This window comes from Gigantopelta aegis, chromosome 5 (assembly GCF_016097555.1).
Source record: "Gigantopelta aegis isolate Gae_Host chromosome 5, Gae_host_genome, whole genome shotgun sequence".
NCBI classification, from domain to species: domain Eukaryota; kingdom Metazoa; phylum Mollusca; class Gastropoda; order Neomphalida; family Peltospiridae; genus Gigantopelta; species Gigantopelta aegis.
This window is the reverse complement of record NC_054703.1, coordinates 11,975,087-11,992,916: the sequence shown is the minus strand read 5'-3', so window position 1 is coordinate 11,992,916 and position 17,830 is coordinate 11,975,087. Positions and strand designations below refer to the sequence as shown.

General features: G+C 38.5%; 1 protein-coding gene across 8 annotated transcripts in view; it reads left to right on the top strand.

Annotated features, from left to right (window-relative positions):
- LOC121373260 (endothelin-converting enzyme 2-like) overlaps nucleotides 1-17,830 on the top strand; it is a 67,543-nt gene that overhangs the window by 27,006 nt on the left and 22,707 nt on the right. For 5 of the 8 annotated variants that reach the window (XM_041499773.1, XM_041499774.1, XM_041499779.1 and 2 more), the window contains 6 exons: nucleotides 3,921-4,057; nucleotides 8,146-8,340; nucleotides 11,292-11,420; nucleotides 13,760-13,936; nucleotides 15,356-15,535; nucleotides 17,175-17,264. In XM_041499773.1, coding sequence (XP_041355707.1) covers nucleotides 3,921-4,057; nucleotides 8,146-8,340; nucleotides 11,292-11,420; nucleotides 13,760-13,936; nucleotides 15,356-15,535; nucleotides 17,175-17,264 — 908 coding nt within the window. Of the gene's footprint in view, nucleotides 1-1,123; nucleotides 1,387-3,920; nucleotides 4,058-8,145; nucleotides 8,341-11,291; nucleotides 11,421-13,759; nucleotides 13,937-15,355; nucleotides 15,536-17,174; nucleotides 17,265-17,830 lie in introns of all 8 variants that reach the window. The other 3 variants (XM_041499777.1, XM_041499778.1, XM_041499775.1) reach the window with 2 other exon arrangements.

The window sequence follows — 17,830 nt, the reverse complement described above, 5'->3', positions numbered from 1 at the left end:
TTTAATCAAATAATTGGTATTTCCCTAACACTACCAGATGTTTCAGATAAATATACAAAGAGTAAAGTTTGTTTTATTTAACGACGCCTCTAGAGCACATTGATTTTTATCTTATCATCGGTTATTGGATGTCAAACATATGGTCATTCTGACATATTTCTTTTGAGAGGAAACCCGCTGCCGCCACATCGGCTACTCTTTTCGATAAGCAGCAAGGGGTCTTTTATATTCACTTTCCCACAGACAGGACAGCACATACCACGGTCTTTGAACAGAAAACAGAAAACACCTTTTAGTCCCAACTGAAGGGGACTATAGATTTCATTTTTCTTTCCTTTTTATTTTTGTGCTTATATCCAATTAAGGTTCAAGCACGCAGTCTGGGCACACCTCAGCTATCTGGTCTGTCTGTCCGGGACAGTGGGTTAGTTGTTAGTTGTTAGTGGTTGGTGAGAGAGAAGAGGGTGTAGTGGTCTAAAACCTACCCATTGAGCCCTTAGGAACTCTCTCTAGGTGGGTGCCGGTACCGGGCTGCGAACCCTGTACCTACCAGCTTGTAGTCCAATGACTTAACCACTAAGCTACTGAAGCTGGTTATAGGTTTCATATCGCTTTGTCTGTCCATTCATCTACTTTTCCAGACCTTGTTTTTTGTTCAAAATGCCTCAGGATGGTGAGGTTACATTTTGTACATAGCTTTATCATGTACAGTGACAGATCAGGTTTGAATTTAATGGAGATTTACCCATTTGTGACAGTTATAGCCAGTTCAAGGTTGACTTTAATGGAGATTTACCCATTTGTGACAGAGTTATAGCCAGATCAGGTTTGAATTTAATGGAGATTTACCCATTTGTGACAGAGTTATAGCCAGATCAGGTTTGAATTTAATGGAGATTTACCCATTTGTGACAGAGTTATAGCCAGTTCAAGGTTAAATTTCATCGGAATTTATTCAAAGGTTATAACTCTGCCAATTTTTTTAATTTATTCATGTTTGGCAGAGTTATAACCTTTGTACTTAGAGACCCGTGGAGGGGGTGGGGGGAGGGGGTGGGGGAGGGGGGACATGTATTGCTTTAATTGCAGTCTTTTCTGAATGTTTGTTTGTTTTTGGTGTTAGTGTAGATACTAGGATGTGGATTTCAGGACATCGTTTTATGGATGTATGTAAAAAATAGACATCTGTGGACTTCACTGACTCTGTGTATAATGAGATGTAATCGGGAAAGGTCAGTGACTGAGTGTTAAAATCACAGATGGAGCTGGATAATTCGTTTGAACCGTCATCGTCCGTACTAAGCAGATTGCGCAGTCGGATCATGGCGATAAGCTATAATTATCACCAATTCGGTAGACGAAGTACTGAAGATGAAGAAGATGATGGTGAGTCACTCAAGGGAGATAACTTGTTTCATGATGTGAATATCAGTGATGTTGTAGCTGTAATATAATATGCAAAGCCTTTTTAACAGTTTCTGATCATTCTCATAGCTTCTCCTCTTTGGGGACGGGATGTAGTCCAGTGGTAAAGTGTTCGCTTGATGCACGGTCGGTGCACCACGACCGGTACATCACAGGCCGTGGTATGTGTTATCCTGTCTGTGAGATGGTGCATATAAAAGATCCCTTGCTGTTAATCAAAAAGAGTAGCTCATGAAGTGGCGACAGCAGGTTTCCTCTCTCAATATCTGTGTGGTCCTTTACCATATGTTTGACACCATATAACCATAAATAAAATGTGTTGAGTGCATCGTTAAATAAAATATTTCCTTCCTTCCTTTGTTCCTTCTTCGTTCCTTCCTTCATTCCTTCCTTCGTTCCTTCCTTTGTTCCTTCCTTCGTTCTTCCCTTCCTACCTTCTTTCCTTCCTTCGTTCGTTCCTTCCGTCGTTCCTTCCATCCTTCCTTCCTTCTCTTTTGATCTTCACTGCTGACAACTTTTTTGTTTTTTACAAGACCAATGCTGTATTTAACATGGATCCTATTCCAGTTGACTACCATTTACACATTGTGTTAAATATTGAATACAATGATGAATTCCACAAATACAACCTCAGTGGGTGCTGCCATCTTTGTCACTTGACATAGAAGAGACATGACGGTTTTTGTTTTCAAAGCACTGGACAACTTTCAGATTATAATTGCTATTCAGATGTCTGTAAATATCCATAAATGTTACTATGATTGCATCATGAAAGGTTCATGAGTGGTAAGACTGGCTAAAAGTGCATGTAGAAAGTATTGCGACTTTAGCTAACAAGTTGTATTACATAAAAAAAAAACATACTGTGTCAGGCACGTTGTTTTAGCCTTCAAGAGCTGTGATGAAGGCTTGTACCATGTGTTATTGTAATTAATTGAGAAGCAGGGCCTACATTTTTGAAGCAATCTTCGCCTATGAAATAATAAAACTACATGTACAGTAGATTGTGACATCACTACAGCACACGCTATAGGGACGTCATAGCTTACAATGGTTTTACAATTTCATAGGCTAATAGTAAGATTGCTTCGAAAATATGGGCCCTGGTGTTCAGTGTTAAATGAATACATATCACCGTTCTACTCTGTGTCTGTTTAGTAACTCGTTGCCACAAGTAACATTTTCAAGTGGGTCATTTCAGGGCTCGAACTTAATGGCGGCACCCCCGGCAATTGCCATCGTTGAGATATAAATTGACGTAGGTAGAGAGCATCACCGATGGCACTTTTGTGCCGTCAATAAAGCTCCTCAACAATGGTGAAATGTATACACCTGGTGTACATTAATTGCCAATATTTAACATTTGCACGTTTGAAATGTCTACATGCAACAAAATATCCTTTCAGTCATGTTTATTTGCTGCAAATGTCACTTTAAAAAGAATAATGCCATAGGCAGCTCAAAATTGCTATTGGTGGGCAATTACCTATGGTAATTCTTTAAAAAAATTGCTGTGGAGACAAATTCTTAAATTCGAGCCCTGTGGTTTGTAGATTGGCAATTATCAAGTTAACATTTGTGGTTATGAATAGTCGTCATTTAATTAAATCCATGTTTTTGATCGTACTGTCTTATTTGTTAACAAAAAATAATGATGCTATTGCATAACAAAATAACTGCGACCATTAGTTCCTCACAATTTTCGTAGTAATTTGTTGCTCGCAAAACTTTCTAGATTAACAGTATGTCAATTTATGAGTGACAGCATAGTAGGGAAGGCGAGACGTAGCCCAGTGGTAAAGTACTCGCTTGATGCGCGGTTAGTTTGGGATCGATTCCCATCAGTGTGCCCATTGGGCTATTTCTCGCTCCAGCCAGTGCACCACGACTGGTACATCAAAGGCCGTGGTATGTGCTATCCTGTCTGGGATGGTGCATATAAACGATCCCTTGCTGCTAATCGGAAAGAATAGCTCATGAAGTGGCGACGGCGGGTTTCCTCTCAAAATCTGTGTGGTCCTTAACCATATGTCTGACACCATATAACCGTAAATAAAATGTGTTGAGTGCGTTGTTAAATAAAACATTTTATTCTTTCCATAACAGGGGAATGGGTAGGTGTAAACCACTTGTACCGACCAGTGATCCATAACTGGTTCAACAAAGGCCATGGTTTGTGCTATCCTGCCTGTGGGAAGCGCAAATAAAAGATCCCTTGCTGCTAATCGGAAAGAGTAGTCCATGAAGTGGCGACAGCGGGTTCCCTCTCAAAATCTGTATGGTCCTTAACCATATGTCTGACGCCATATAACTGTAAATAAAATGTGTTGAGTGCGTCGTTAAATAAAACATTTCTTGCTTTCTTTCTTTCTTTCTTTTCCATAGTAGGGGTTTTGTTGTTGTTTTTTTGTTTTTTTTTAAATTATAGTTTTTTTGGTGGGGTGGGTTTGGTTTGCTTTTATTTTAAACAAGATGCTGTTCTTTTGTATTTTCAGATTCGCTGAAAAAATCGTCTTCTAAAAAGGCTCCGTCAAATTTGTGCTTCAAGCTGCTGGTGGTGATCTTTATAATCATCATCCTCGGCCTCATCGCGGGCATCGTGTGGCAGCACTTCCACCTCAAGTCAGAGCTCGTGAGTTACAGATAATACATGAGTGGTCATTGTATACCATTTATATTGCAACTAGTTATTAGTCCCCTCCTGGTCCAACAGGAGGAGACTACAGGGTGTATACTACCAAATCAGATTCAATAGACGACAATAGTAACACATGTGGCTAAAACTCCTACATACAGCCTATCAATCGACATAAATGCCACAGATATAAATACTACCACCCCTCACCTGTTCATTTCTGAGATAATGGGTAGCATCAATGAATACCCTAGTTCCGCACAAAATTTGAGTTCTTTTTTTACAGATACCCCATACATGTTTCGAGCACAAGGCTACTTGACACAGTGGTACTAGATGAAATAAAATTGCATATTTTTGTTACCCAGATGAAACAATTTTTTTTCACAACCAACTCACTCACATTTATCACCAATCACAGGACTTGTGGTGTTCACTTCTCTATCAAAAGTTGGGTGCACCTCAAACTTTGACCCAGCCGGAAGTTATTTGGTTTAGTGCTACCTATAGGTGTCATATCTGTCCTGTCCTGTCCTGTCCTGTCCTGTCCTGTCTTGTCCTGTCCTGTCCTGTCTGTCTGTCTGATAGTATTAAGTAGTTAATAATGTGTTGTTATATTAAAATGAAAGTAATTATTAGTATTTTCTGGCATTACTGAAATGAATGTGGCCGAGGATTAACAACACTTGACAGGTCACAGCAAAAGGTGTGACATACATCTATGTCTCTACAGTCTGGCGCCAAAGTAAAAACACGGACCGACAAGGTGCCAAGTGAGCTACGAAACTAAACAACTCAGGGGTCGTGATGTCTGTTGTGTGATTCCAGCAATGACAATTTATCATTGTCCGCAGCGACGAGCCAGTTCAATCTTTATAGTTTAATTATATTATATCAAAGTGACAGAATATATTTAATGTACCGTGGGCAATTGCAGGGGTTGGATTAGATCTAAAATATTACGGCATCTGCGACTTCTCACCAAGGCTAATAGCTCGACGACTTCGAGCTGACTTTTGGCGAAAAAACACATTCAGTTCACCTGCAAGATTAGGGCCAAAATAGATCAGCCCAAATTAAGTACAAACATGAAAACCTCAAAACTCTTTACCTCAAAGCAGCTGAAATGATAAGCTGTAATTAAATTAAAATAACTTCAAATGCATTCATGACTACAACTTTTTACCTTTTGCTGTTGAATGAATGAATGAATGAATGAACGAACGAACGAACGAACGAACGAACGAACGAACGAACGAACGAATGAATGAATGTTTAACGACATCCCCGCATGAAAAATACATTGGCTATTGGGTGTCAAGTTATGGTAAATGCAAAACTAAAGTGATGAGCAACATCAATATAAAAATTCAAGATTTAAATAAAAACACCAGCTGTTAAAACCAATGCTACTGGTATACTAATAAAACCTCTAGAGTGCTCAGTACAGACTAAACCTGTTGCCCCCTGCCACGGAACCGCCCACTGGCGAAGTCAGAGGCCGAATCCGTGGTAGGCGTGCCTGAACCTTTTGGATAGGGGCACGTTAATAGAGTTCCCATTGCCCCAAAAGCCTGTTGTGCCCCAGGGGCGGGACGTAGCCCAGTAGTAAAGTGCTCGCTTGACGCGCGGTGGTTTAGGATCGATCCCCGTCGGTGGCCCAATTGGGCTATTTCTCGTTCCAGCCAGTGCTCCGCAACTGGTGTAACAAAGGCCATGGTATGTACTATCCTGTTTGTGGGATGGTGCATATAAAAAATACCTTGCTGCTAATCGGAAAGAGTAGCTCACGAAGTGGCGACAGCGGGTTTCCTCCCTCTACATGTATATCTCTGTGGTTCTTAACCATATGCCCGACACCATATATAACTGTAAATAAAATGTGTTGAGTGCATCATTAAATAAAACATTTCCTTCCTTTATTACCGCTTGTCGCCTTTAAAGCAAATCCGTATGCCATTATGTCACAAATACACTATACTATACTGGTACATCAGAGGCTGTAGTATGTGCTGTCCTGTCTGTGGGATGGTGCATATAAGCAAATCCGTATGCCATTATGTCACAAATACACTATACTATACTGGTACATCAGAGGCTGTGGTATGTGCTGTCCTGTCTGTGGGATGGTGCATATAAGCAAATCCGTATGCCATTATGTCACAAATACACTATACTATACTGGTACATCAGAGGCTGTAAAGTATGTGCTGTCCTGTCTGTGGGATGGTGCATATAAGCAAATCCGTATGCCATTATGTCACAAATACACTATACTATACTGGTACATCAGAGGCTGTAGTATGTGCTGTCCTGTCTGTGGGATGGTGCATATAAGCAAATCCGTATGCCATTATGTCACAAATACACTATACTATACTGGTACATCAGAGGCTGTGGTATGTGCTGTCCTGTCTGTGGGATGGTGCATATAAGCAAATCCGTATGCCATTATGTCACAAATACACTATACTATACTGGTACATCAGAGGCTGTGGTATGTGCTGTCCTGTCTGTGGGATGGTGCATATAAGCAAATCCGTATGCCATTATGTCACAAATACACTATACTATACTGGTACATCAGAGGCTGTGGTATGTGCTGTCCTGTCTGTGGGATGGTGCATATAAGCAAATCCGTATGCCATTATGTCACAAATACACTATACTATACTGGTACATCAGAGGCTGTGGTATGTGCTGTCCTGTCTGTGGGATGGTGCATATAAGCAAATCCGTATGCCATTATGTCACAAATACACTATACTATACTGGTACATCAGAGGCTGTGGTATGTGCTGTCCTGTCTGTGGGATGGTGCATATAAGCAAATCCGTATGCCATTATGTCACAAATACACTATACTATACTGGTACATCAGAGGCTGTGGTATGTGCTGTCCTGTCTGTGGGATGGTGCATATAAGCAAATCCGTATGCCATTATGTCACAAATACACTATACTATACTGGTACATCAGAGGCTGTGGTATGTGCTGTCCTGTCTGTGGGATGGTGCATATAAGCAAATCCGTATGCCATTATGTCACAAATACACTATACTATACTGGTACATCAGAGGCTGTGGTATGTGCTGTCCTGTCTGTGGGATGGTGCATATAAGCAAATCCGTATGCCATTATGTCACAAATACACTATACTATACTGGTACATCAGAGGCTGTGGTATGTGCTGTCCTGTATGTGGGATGGTGCATATAAGCAAATCCGTATGCCATTATGTCACAAATACACTATACTATACTGGTACATCAGAGGCTGTGGTATGTGCTGTCCTGTCTGTGGGATGGTGCATATAAGCAAATCCGTATGCCATTATGTCACAAATACACTATACTATACTGGTACATCAGAGGCTGTGGTATGTGCTGTCCTGTCTGTGGGATGGTGCATATAAGCAAATCCGTATGCCATTATGTCACAAATACACTATACTATACTGGTACATCAGAGGCTGTGGTATGTGCTGTCCTGTCTGGGATGGTGCATATAAGCAAATCCGTATGCCATTATGTCACAAATACACTATACTATACTGGTACATCAAAGGCTATGGTATGTGCTGTCCTGTGTGGGATGGTGCATATAAGCAAATCCGTATGCCATTATGTCACAAATACACTATACTATACTGGTACATCAAAGGCCATGGTATGTGCTGTCCTGCCTATGGAATGGTGCATATAAAAGATCCTTTGCTGCTAATCAAAAAGAGTAGCCCATGAAATGGCGACAGTGGGTTTCCTCTCTCAGTATCTGTGTGGTTGAGTGTGTCATTAAATAAAACAATGCCTTCCTTACTGTTTTGCCCAGATTAGTAAATACATTATGCTATACTGGTACATCAAAGGCTGTGGTATGTGCTGTCCTGTCTGTGAGATGGTGCATGCATATAAAAGGTCCCTTGTTGCTAATCAAAAAGAGTATCCCATGAAGTGGCGACAGCGGGTTTCCTCTCTCTATATCTGTGTGTTTGAGTGTGTTGTTAAATAAAACATTTCCTTCCTTCCTATTGTGTCCAGATTACTGACATCTAAAGCCTGATGTCTCTTTGTCTTGTCTTACAGGAGTGTATGACGGAGAACTGTGTTAAAACGAGTTCCCTTATCATGACCAAGATGAACCGGTCGGTCGACCCATGCGTTGATTTCTACGAGTACGCCTGTGGGGGGTGGGAGAAGAGTGCCTTTATCCCCCCTGACAAGGGCAAATACGGAGCCTTTGCCGAGGCAACCAAGAAAAACGATGCCACGTTACAAAAGGTGAGATGTCTGTGATCAGTAGGGTTGAATAGTAGCTAAACCATAAAAATCAGTACTAGAAATAATAAAAAAATGTACTAGTCTGTCAGACATATACATAGAGGATATTTTATATTGTTTTTGTCAAATTTGATTTATATCTCAAAAAGTGAAGTTTGCAATCAAATCTCACTAGTCGCGCTTGTTACGAGTGTGATATGATTGCAAACATCACGAGATGAGATATACATGTAAATCATATTTGACAAAAAACATGAAATTTTCTATTTATTATATACTTTTGGCAATTTACCTTTATTTTTAAAATGCCAGCAGTAAAATAGTTCCGGCTTTCTTACAGTGAAGATACCACTTTCTACAGTGACGATAACACATTTTAGAAATAGTGAAAGTTTCACTCTAAAATGTGTCATCGTCACTGAGTGACTGATAACACTTTTATTTCACTGATATTTTAAGATATTTCACTAAATGTTATATAATAAATCTAGAAATCTACTACATGGCCAATATTTTCACTTGTCCAAATAAATAGATTGTTTTTTTCAAGTACCAGGATGATGTTTTGATTGCTCTAAATGAAACTGCACTGAATCTTTTTACTTGTCAACTGAACAACCACTGAGGCACATTTTGCTTGTCCGAATAGTTTTTCACTAGTCGGGACAGACGGAAAAGTGCTTATTTCGAACCCTGAAAATAATCATTTCAAATCCGGGGGCAGGACGTAGTCCAGTGATAAAGACCTCTTCCATGATGACAGGTCGGTCTAGGATCAATCCCTGTCGGTGGGCACATTGGACTATTTCTCGTTCCAGGCAGTGCACCACGACTGGTATATCAAAGGCCATGGTATGTGCTATCCTGTATGGGATGATGCATGTAAAATATTCTTTGCTAGTAATGGAAAATTGTAGCTGGTTTCCTTTCTTGAAGACTATATGTAAAAAATTACCAAATGTTTGACATCCAATAGCCAAGGATAAATAAGTCTAGTGCTCTAGTGGTGTCGTTAAACAAAGCAAACATTTCAAATCCACAATGTGTAGTGTTGGTATAAAGTGCTCCTACTGGCAGTAGCTAGTTAAAATTTCCCTATTAGGTCTCACTACACAGATCACTTCCGGGTGACAGTTCATTCATCACGGTCCACTATAGTTCCTAATTGTGACACATGTTATGGTTCACATATTCACTTCTAGGAAATGGTGAAGAATTAAAACAATATGTATGTTTAATGGTAAGCCTTCTGGCTGTATTTTGCCCATGTCATTTTGTATTATTGTGCATCGACCTTTTGGGACATGGGTATATAGCGCAAGTGACAGCCGGAGTGAATCGGTTAATGAACCACCTGTTCGGACCGGTACTACAGCCAGATGCGGTCATATAGCAAAAAACTGAGACGGAAATGTTCTCAATTTTGGAGTGGAAATAAATGCTTATATAATGTATGTTCGAATTGTGTATGTTGTTAGTGCCAATGAGAACCCGTTCTATGGGCAATCTTCGCTTGAAGTTGGGCAGTTTAATCGGCAATGCCGTGGAGATTGCTGCAAAGTTATTCATTCTCTGCAGCATTTTTTTTTTGCCGTGGACTATTGCATTTTTTTTTCAAAATGTATATTTTCCTCATTGCTAAAAAATAAAATATACTTTGTGAACTGAAAACAGATTAAAAGTAAATATTAAAACAGTAACTGCACCGTTATTACTAAGTAACTGAATCTAAATTTTTTAACTGCAGGGCTTGCCATGGTTCAAATCCCCACAGTGGAGGCTGATTATTTTGTTGTTGCATACATTGATATTGTACGTTATGGTGCATAAAAGACCCCTTGCTGCTAATTGAAAAGAGTAGCCCATGCAGTGGGTTTTCTCTCTGATTATTTGTGTGGTACTTCGTAAAATCATAGTCATGTAGGCCTCTTGATATTGCCCTATTTTTCACAGAATATATTCTGACATAAACATTATATTCAGATGAATGCAAATGTGAATGGGTGGTGTATGTGGAATCGGTAAATGTTTTTGCTGTAACCCATAATTATTTTATGGAACATTTCAATTCACAAAGACCTGTTGTTTTTTATATTTTTTATTTTCAGTGTAATATAAAACATTTAACAGAAAAATCAACCTCCACTGAGGGGATTTGAACCACGGACTCTCAGTATGAGAGTCCTGTACAAGAGTCCAGTACTCTACCAACTGAGCTAATAGGGAAGTTCCCACTAGCTACTGGTCAGGTCAGGTCATAGGGTTTTATGTGCACATTCAGAGCAAGCTGTTGTAGCGCACGCCTGTCATGGGCACAGGTGCTAGCATCATCCAGCTTCTCCGTCCAGGACAGGAAAAGGTTTGGGGTGGGTGGGAGAACTAGCTACTGCTATAACAACACTACTACAAATATAAAAATAAATATAATTTATTACCCCAGCAGGCACTCATAACGGGGAAAATAAAAATCACACTGAGAAATTATCATGCGTTGGTTTAACGAACACTACTATTGGATGATTTGATGCCAACAAACCAATCACATTGTCGGTACTAAATATGATGTCATCAATGATTTTTTTTTACAGAATATATATAACTTTGGGTTTTGAAATTATCTGTGAACCGTGAATAAAATACAAATTTAAAGCAATACCCAGAACAGTAAAGTAGTTTACGTCGTTTCTATATATACATGGATGTACATGTATAGCCGATACAGGCTATATCGAAAATAAAGGCTTTTAAAAAAAAAAACACAAATAGCTGGGGTAATAAATAGAATAACACATTCAGTACAAGTTATTATCAAATTTATGTCCCTCATGAAATAATTTTCACTTGAGACATAAATTTGATAATAACTGGTAACTCGTTTATTATTCTCTTTATAAATGTATGTAACTGACTTCTAACATGATCTTCATGTTTTGTTTTTATTGTGTTAAAAGGTGCTTGATGAAAAAGGACATGTGTTTAAAGGCAAAAATTCGACAGCGATTAAGAAAGCAAAGATGTACTACCAGGCATGCATGAACAAAACAGAGGTGAAGAAACAAGGATTAACTCCAATTCTGCAGGTTGGTAAATATACAGAATACTACATGAGAGAAGGACAACATTAATTCACAAGTGCAAGATAAACGGTATTGCCGAGTAGCGAGTTGGGTATTCTGTTTATTACACATTATCAATCTTTTATCAGTTTATGGAAGATTTTACAATGATACTGTTGTTGAAAATAAGTTTGCAAGTTGAGAACAAGAGACGGCGTTGTGTCATAGCTGTGACGTATGTATTGTTGATGAAGTAAGTTACGTGTAGTTGTTGAGATGTCTTTCACCATGAAAACTATTCTTACACACAATTAACCGCCTATAGTGAAGCACTGTTTTTGACGTCCAAATGTATTTAGGGGGAAGAATTTTTTCTTTCTTTCCCTAGGGAAAGATAATTTTTCTTTCCCCACTTTTGTCTGCACATATGGGTAATATATAGAGAATTCTACATGAGCGGCCATTAGATACCATTTATCTTACGAGTTGTATAAAAACGTATCTAACGAGTGAAAGCAAGTTTTTATACATTTTTAAACAATGAGTTGTAAGATAAATGGTATCTAACAGACACGAATGTGGTATTCTATTTCTTACACATCTTCAGAAAAGAGTTTTAAAATAAAGATAAACGCCTTTTCCAACTAAAACCTATGTGCTGGACCCAGCTTAAAGTTAACTTGTGCATCACAGACAAGTTAATTTCAGATTAACTTGTACGTCACATCTAGTGATTGATTTCTACCGTGCTTTTTCACTGGGTGGTTGGCATTGGTGACCTAGTCATCACCTAGGTGCAGCCAGTCGTATATCTGTAAAATGTTATCACACATATGTGTGTTAACAAGTATGCGTTAACAAAAATAACGAATAATGTTCTAACCAATGGGTGTGTAATAAATATAGATTATTATATGAGCTTGTGTGTTGTACTGATTTTATGAAACTCGTGTCAGGATTCTTGTATGACTTAAATCCTGACACGAATTTCGAGCAATCAATACGACTCACACGTGAGAGTAATGATTTCTTTATTATCCATATTATTATTGTTTTTTTTTTATGGATAACAAGAACCATCTCAAAATGTTTCAACCACAACTAGAAAGAGCAAAGATGGGGAAAACAACGTCATATTATAACGTCGCTTTCTCAGTAGTCTTATTCAAACTTACTGCAGAATAAAAAAATGAGGATATATGGTCTACCCATGCACAGGTGTAGGTCATACATCCGGCAAGGGGAGATAATTCTGCAGTGGAGGTTATAACTCAGGGTCGTATAGCATTGTTGTTGTGCTAGTACTAGGTAAGTATGAATAATAATGAAAATTAGAAACAAATTTTCTAAAATTATGTCATGTGCTGCGTATGGTTTTTATTAATTCGTTTATAATGAACCATGAAATGAACAAGAACAGTGCATAAGCTGCTGGACAATCAAGCTGACAACAGTGGTTCAAATCCCGTCAAAGCTGGCTCGTATACTTTATTCATCTTTCTCATCTATCACCCTCTGCCTTCCATTCTTATTATCTTAATATATAAAAAACTTTCCAATTTCTCCCACGATTTCAATCTGTTTTTACCATGCATGTCAGTTTCCTCCGACTCCGTCTTCTGAGCTGTCCACACCATTGCCTACCTATCTCAACTTCCTCCACGGGTGCAGTCTGTGTGGCATGATAAAGCTGGTCTCTCCCTGTGGCACTAACTAAAGACCGCTGGTAGTAGGGGAGTACAGTAGGTGGTTATGAGTGCCAAAGTGGTCAGACTAAGCCCACAGCTAAAAGCTAATGGGGTAATGACAGGTGTGTGGCATGGATAGCCACAAGAGACAAGCATCTGTCGTGGTTGGAGAGAAGAAAGAAATGTTTTATTAACGACGCACTTAACACATTTTATTTACGGTTATATGGCGTCAGACATATGGTTAAGAACCACGCAGATATTGAGAGAGAGAAAACCCGCTGTCGCCACTTCATGGGCTACTCTTTTCAATTAGCAGCAAGGGATCTTTTATATGCACCATCCCACAGATAGGATAGTACATACCTCAGCCTTTGATGTACCAGTCGTGGTGCTCTGGCTGGAGCGAGAAATAGCCCAATGGGCCCACCGACGGGGATTGATCCCACACCGACTGCGCATCGAGCGAGCGCTGTACCACTGGGCTACGTCTCGCCCGTGTCATGGTTGGAGAGACGAGGACTGGGATGTGGAGGTGGACAGCAAAAGAAGTTGAAAGATTAGAAGAGATGCCAGATCGGGAAGAAATGAGATGATATTTTCACATAGTTAATTGAATGTTATATAACAAAATTAATCACAATTTGATTTCCTTGCTTGTCTTTGTTTTCACAGTATATTAAAAAACTTGGTTCGTGGACGGTGACTTCAGACACTGTTTCTGGAACATGGAATGCTGCATCATGGGATTTTATTGAGGCACTTGTGCGGATCCATCAACAAAATAAGATGCCTTTCTTCAAGCTGAAGGTTGCACCTGACGACAAGAACAACAGCAATAACATTCTTAAAGTAAATACCCTTGAGTATTGTAATTTGTACAATAAGACAAAAATGTTTAGCAGGTTGGGGGGGGGGGGGGGGGGGGGGAGAGAGGATGGTTTAGATTGTGGTGAGCAAACTTTATAGGGTGATTGAGAAAATGTATTGAAAAAAAGAAAATTTGGTCTGTGACAATATGCCTTTAAGCACATTTACAAAATTGCTAAACTTTTTCGGCTTAATCAGTATATTTTTGAGACTGTAAGGTTTGACATCACTGGAAGGACCAAATATTAAAATTGGCGATAATATAAATGTTACTTCCCTCCACATAATTATAGAATATTAAACGAGCGTACATTTTGTATCGTGTTTATGTTCCAAGTGAAATAATTTTCAATCGTTACGAGCTTTATGGAGAGACATAAACATGATACAAAATGGTAGCAAGTTTAATATCCTATTTATTACCCATAATCGATTTCACTAAACTTGTTTGATTAATGTTCTGGTGAGGTTGTAGTGCACCAGTGGTATGACGGCATAGTATGATTTCGATTAGGAGATAACCATATTGAGTTTTTAGATTTGCGGGTGTTATTGTCTGTTTGATCCTGCAAATGTCATTTTTGACTGAAGACATTAGCCTGAGGTCAAAATTGAAACATTTGCGGGCATCAAATAGACAATAACACCCGCAAATCTAAAAACTCAATATTGTTATGTCCATTGTAAACTGAATCGTTTTTCTACGGAACTAACTATATATTTGTATTTCTTGAAAAAAAATTAACTTGCTGCAATTTAAATGTAGACCCTTGAACTGTAAACTTGGCCTGTTCCAATTGCTAATGACATCATTAGCTTTCCGGGTGTTATTTTAATTTGATCCCAGAAAAAAGAATGTAATTAACCAATCACAATACAGAACACACTTGCCATCAGTTTACAATGTGTTTTATCTCGCTTGACATTCTTGAACCAAGATATTTTTAACCATATGAGTAATAAACATGTTTATAGTGATGTCATATGCAAATAAAGTTAATTGGAAAACTGCTCATGTAATAGAAATATTTCAGATATGATGTTCCTAAATACATGGCACCCAAACAGTATTGTAGAATAAATGTTGCAATTAAACTGCTGGAATAATCAATTTGTAATTAAATTTTCACTGGGGTGTTTTTTGTTTCTTGGGGTTTTTTTGTTTGTTTTTTATGAATTTACTTTAATTTTTTTAGTGATGGGTAGATAAATTAGAAATAGAATTTTTTTTAATTAATTGTTTTTATTATTATTATTTTTTATTATAATTATTATTTTATTCATTTTGTTTTGTTTTGTTTTGTTTTGAGTTTTTTGTCATTGGATTTTTCATAATTTCAAAATAATGTAAAATAAGAAATATCAGATCAGTTGTTTAGAAATATGTCTTTCTGTTTGTAGTTTGAACAAGATGGTTTAACGCTTATCGACCATCAGGAGTATCTAGGCAACAACAGCGAAAAGTTTCACAAGGCTTTCATCAAGTTCGGGACAAAGTTTGGAATGCTTCTAGGAGGAAACGAGTCTGTAGTCAGATCCAAGATGTCCGACATATACGAATTTGAGAAAAAGCTGGCAGAGGTATTGATCTCATCAGAAAGTATGAGTAACTGCACTTGTTTTTAAAAGTTGACGTTATAATAAAATTCACAATGACTAGTATATCAGAGGCCGTGGTATGTGTTATCCTGTCTGGGGTGGTGCATATCTCGTTTGAAAGTATGAGTAACTGCACTTGTTTTTAAAAGTTGACGTTTTAATAAAATTCACAACGACTGGTATATCAGAGGCCGTGGTATGTGTTATCCTGTCTGTGGGTTGGTGCATATCTTGTCAAAAAGTATGAGTGGCGCAAAAAATCCAATGATGGTTAATTTAATATTTCCTTTTTAAGTACCAAGCCTGCCAGAAGGAGAGAGGTGAACCCGGCCGATCTGACATATTCAGAGCAAGCAGATGCAGGTGTTGACTTATGCAGAAAAAAAGAAAAAAATGAGTTAACTCCCTTTAATAGTGATGTAATTTGTGCAATTTTCACTATCTGCAGCAGTGCATTCTGTACTGGATAGGGGCATGTTAAAAAGTACTCTATCTGCAGCTGTGTAGTGTATACAGTAGAAATGATCAAGAATTGTGTGACATATGAATAATTATGTTATCTGTGTGGGTATCTTGTAAGATGCTCTATAGCACTTTTATGAAAGAAAAAGTATGAAAAAGGGGCCGAACATAGCCCAGTGGTAATGCACTTGCCTGATGCACAGTCGGTCTGGGATCAACCCCCATCAGTGGGCCCATTGAGCTACTTCTTGTTCCAGCTCACCACGACTGGTATATCAAAGGATGTGGTACATGTATGTGCTATCCTGTCTGTTGGATGGTATATATAAAAAGTCCCTTGCTACTAATGGAAAAGATGTGAGTGTTTTTCTCTAAGGCTATATGTCAGAATGACCAAATGTTTGACATCCAATAGCCGATGATTAATAAATCAATGTGTTCCAGGGCTCAAGCTAGGTGTAAATTTTAGGGAGAAGTGACTTCTCCCTCCAGACCTTGAGAGGGAGAACTTTTTAACCAGAGTGAGACTTGAATTTATTTCTATTTTTTTGTAATATACTTGCGTTTTTATGTTAAATCACGTGAAGCCCCTAAATCACGTGCAGACACTGATTACGAGTTATTACTTTTTATACTTCAAAGAAACCAACTGTATGGACGATATGATCCTAAATACCAAATTACGGATTCATGTGTTTACATGTACATTCTTTTATTTTCCTTTGTATTATCTTCAAAGACTGGGATAATTAATACTTAATTAAGCACATCGCCATCTCCAAATTCCTGGTCAGTCACCCGTGAACGACTTATTTGTTTGCATTACCATAGTTTGACACCCAATAGCCGATGTATTTTTCGTGCTGGGGTGTCGTTAAACATTCATTCATTCCATTCATTCACCCGTGAACGCATGTTGCCAAGCATGTGGCCTCTGTTTTGACAAGGCGACTTCGATATCACTCCAGACACATGGTCAGGGCGAAGTCGGCGAGATCAAGGCAAAGTTTGGGCTCACTTTGCCTGGTCGCGTGAGCCCTGGTGTTTTAGTGGTGTTGTTAAATAAGACAAACTGTTTTTTCCATTCATTTATGTTTTCATTCATTCATTCATTCATTCATTCATTCATTCATTCATTTATTCTTTCATTAATTTTTAGGTATATGTGTCGAAGGCTGATCTTCAAGACCCGTTGAAATATTACAACAAAATGAGTGTTGAAGAATTTCAGAAACTTCTTGGAGGCAAAGTAAGTCAGAAAGAAAGTCACTAATAATCACGATTCATTTTTATTTTTGCATGGTGTGTGCTGTCCTGTCTGTGGGAACGTTTACTTTAGTGCATGTCATAACATTGTTAGATTACGTCACATCATTCTCTCGAAGAGTATTCCATAAAAAAGTAAAATAGCAGCTAATGAAAAATGCTTTCTTTTTGTCTTAGAAGATCTCAGTAAAGTCGAGGGACGGGACGTAGCCCAATGGTAGAGCGCTCGCTTGATGCGTGGTCGGTTTGGGATCGATCCCCATCAGTGGGCCCATTAGGTTATTTCTCGTTCCAGCCAGTGCGCCACGGCTGGTATATCAAAGGCTGTGGTATGTGCTATCCTGTCTAATGGATGTGCATATAAAAGATTTGTTGCTACTAATGGAAAGGTGTAGTGTTTTTTCTCTGTAAGATTGTTTGCCAGAATTACCAAATGTTTGAGATCCAACAGCCGATGATTAATAAAGCAATGTGCTCTAGTGGTGGTGTTAAACAAAGCAAACAAACTTTACCTCAGTAAAGTCGATATAGGTGACATGGTTGTGGGAC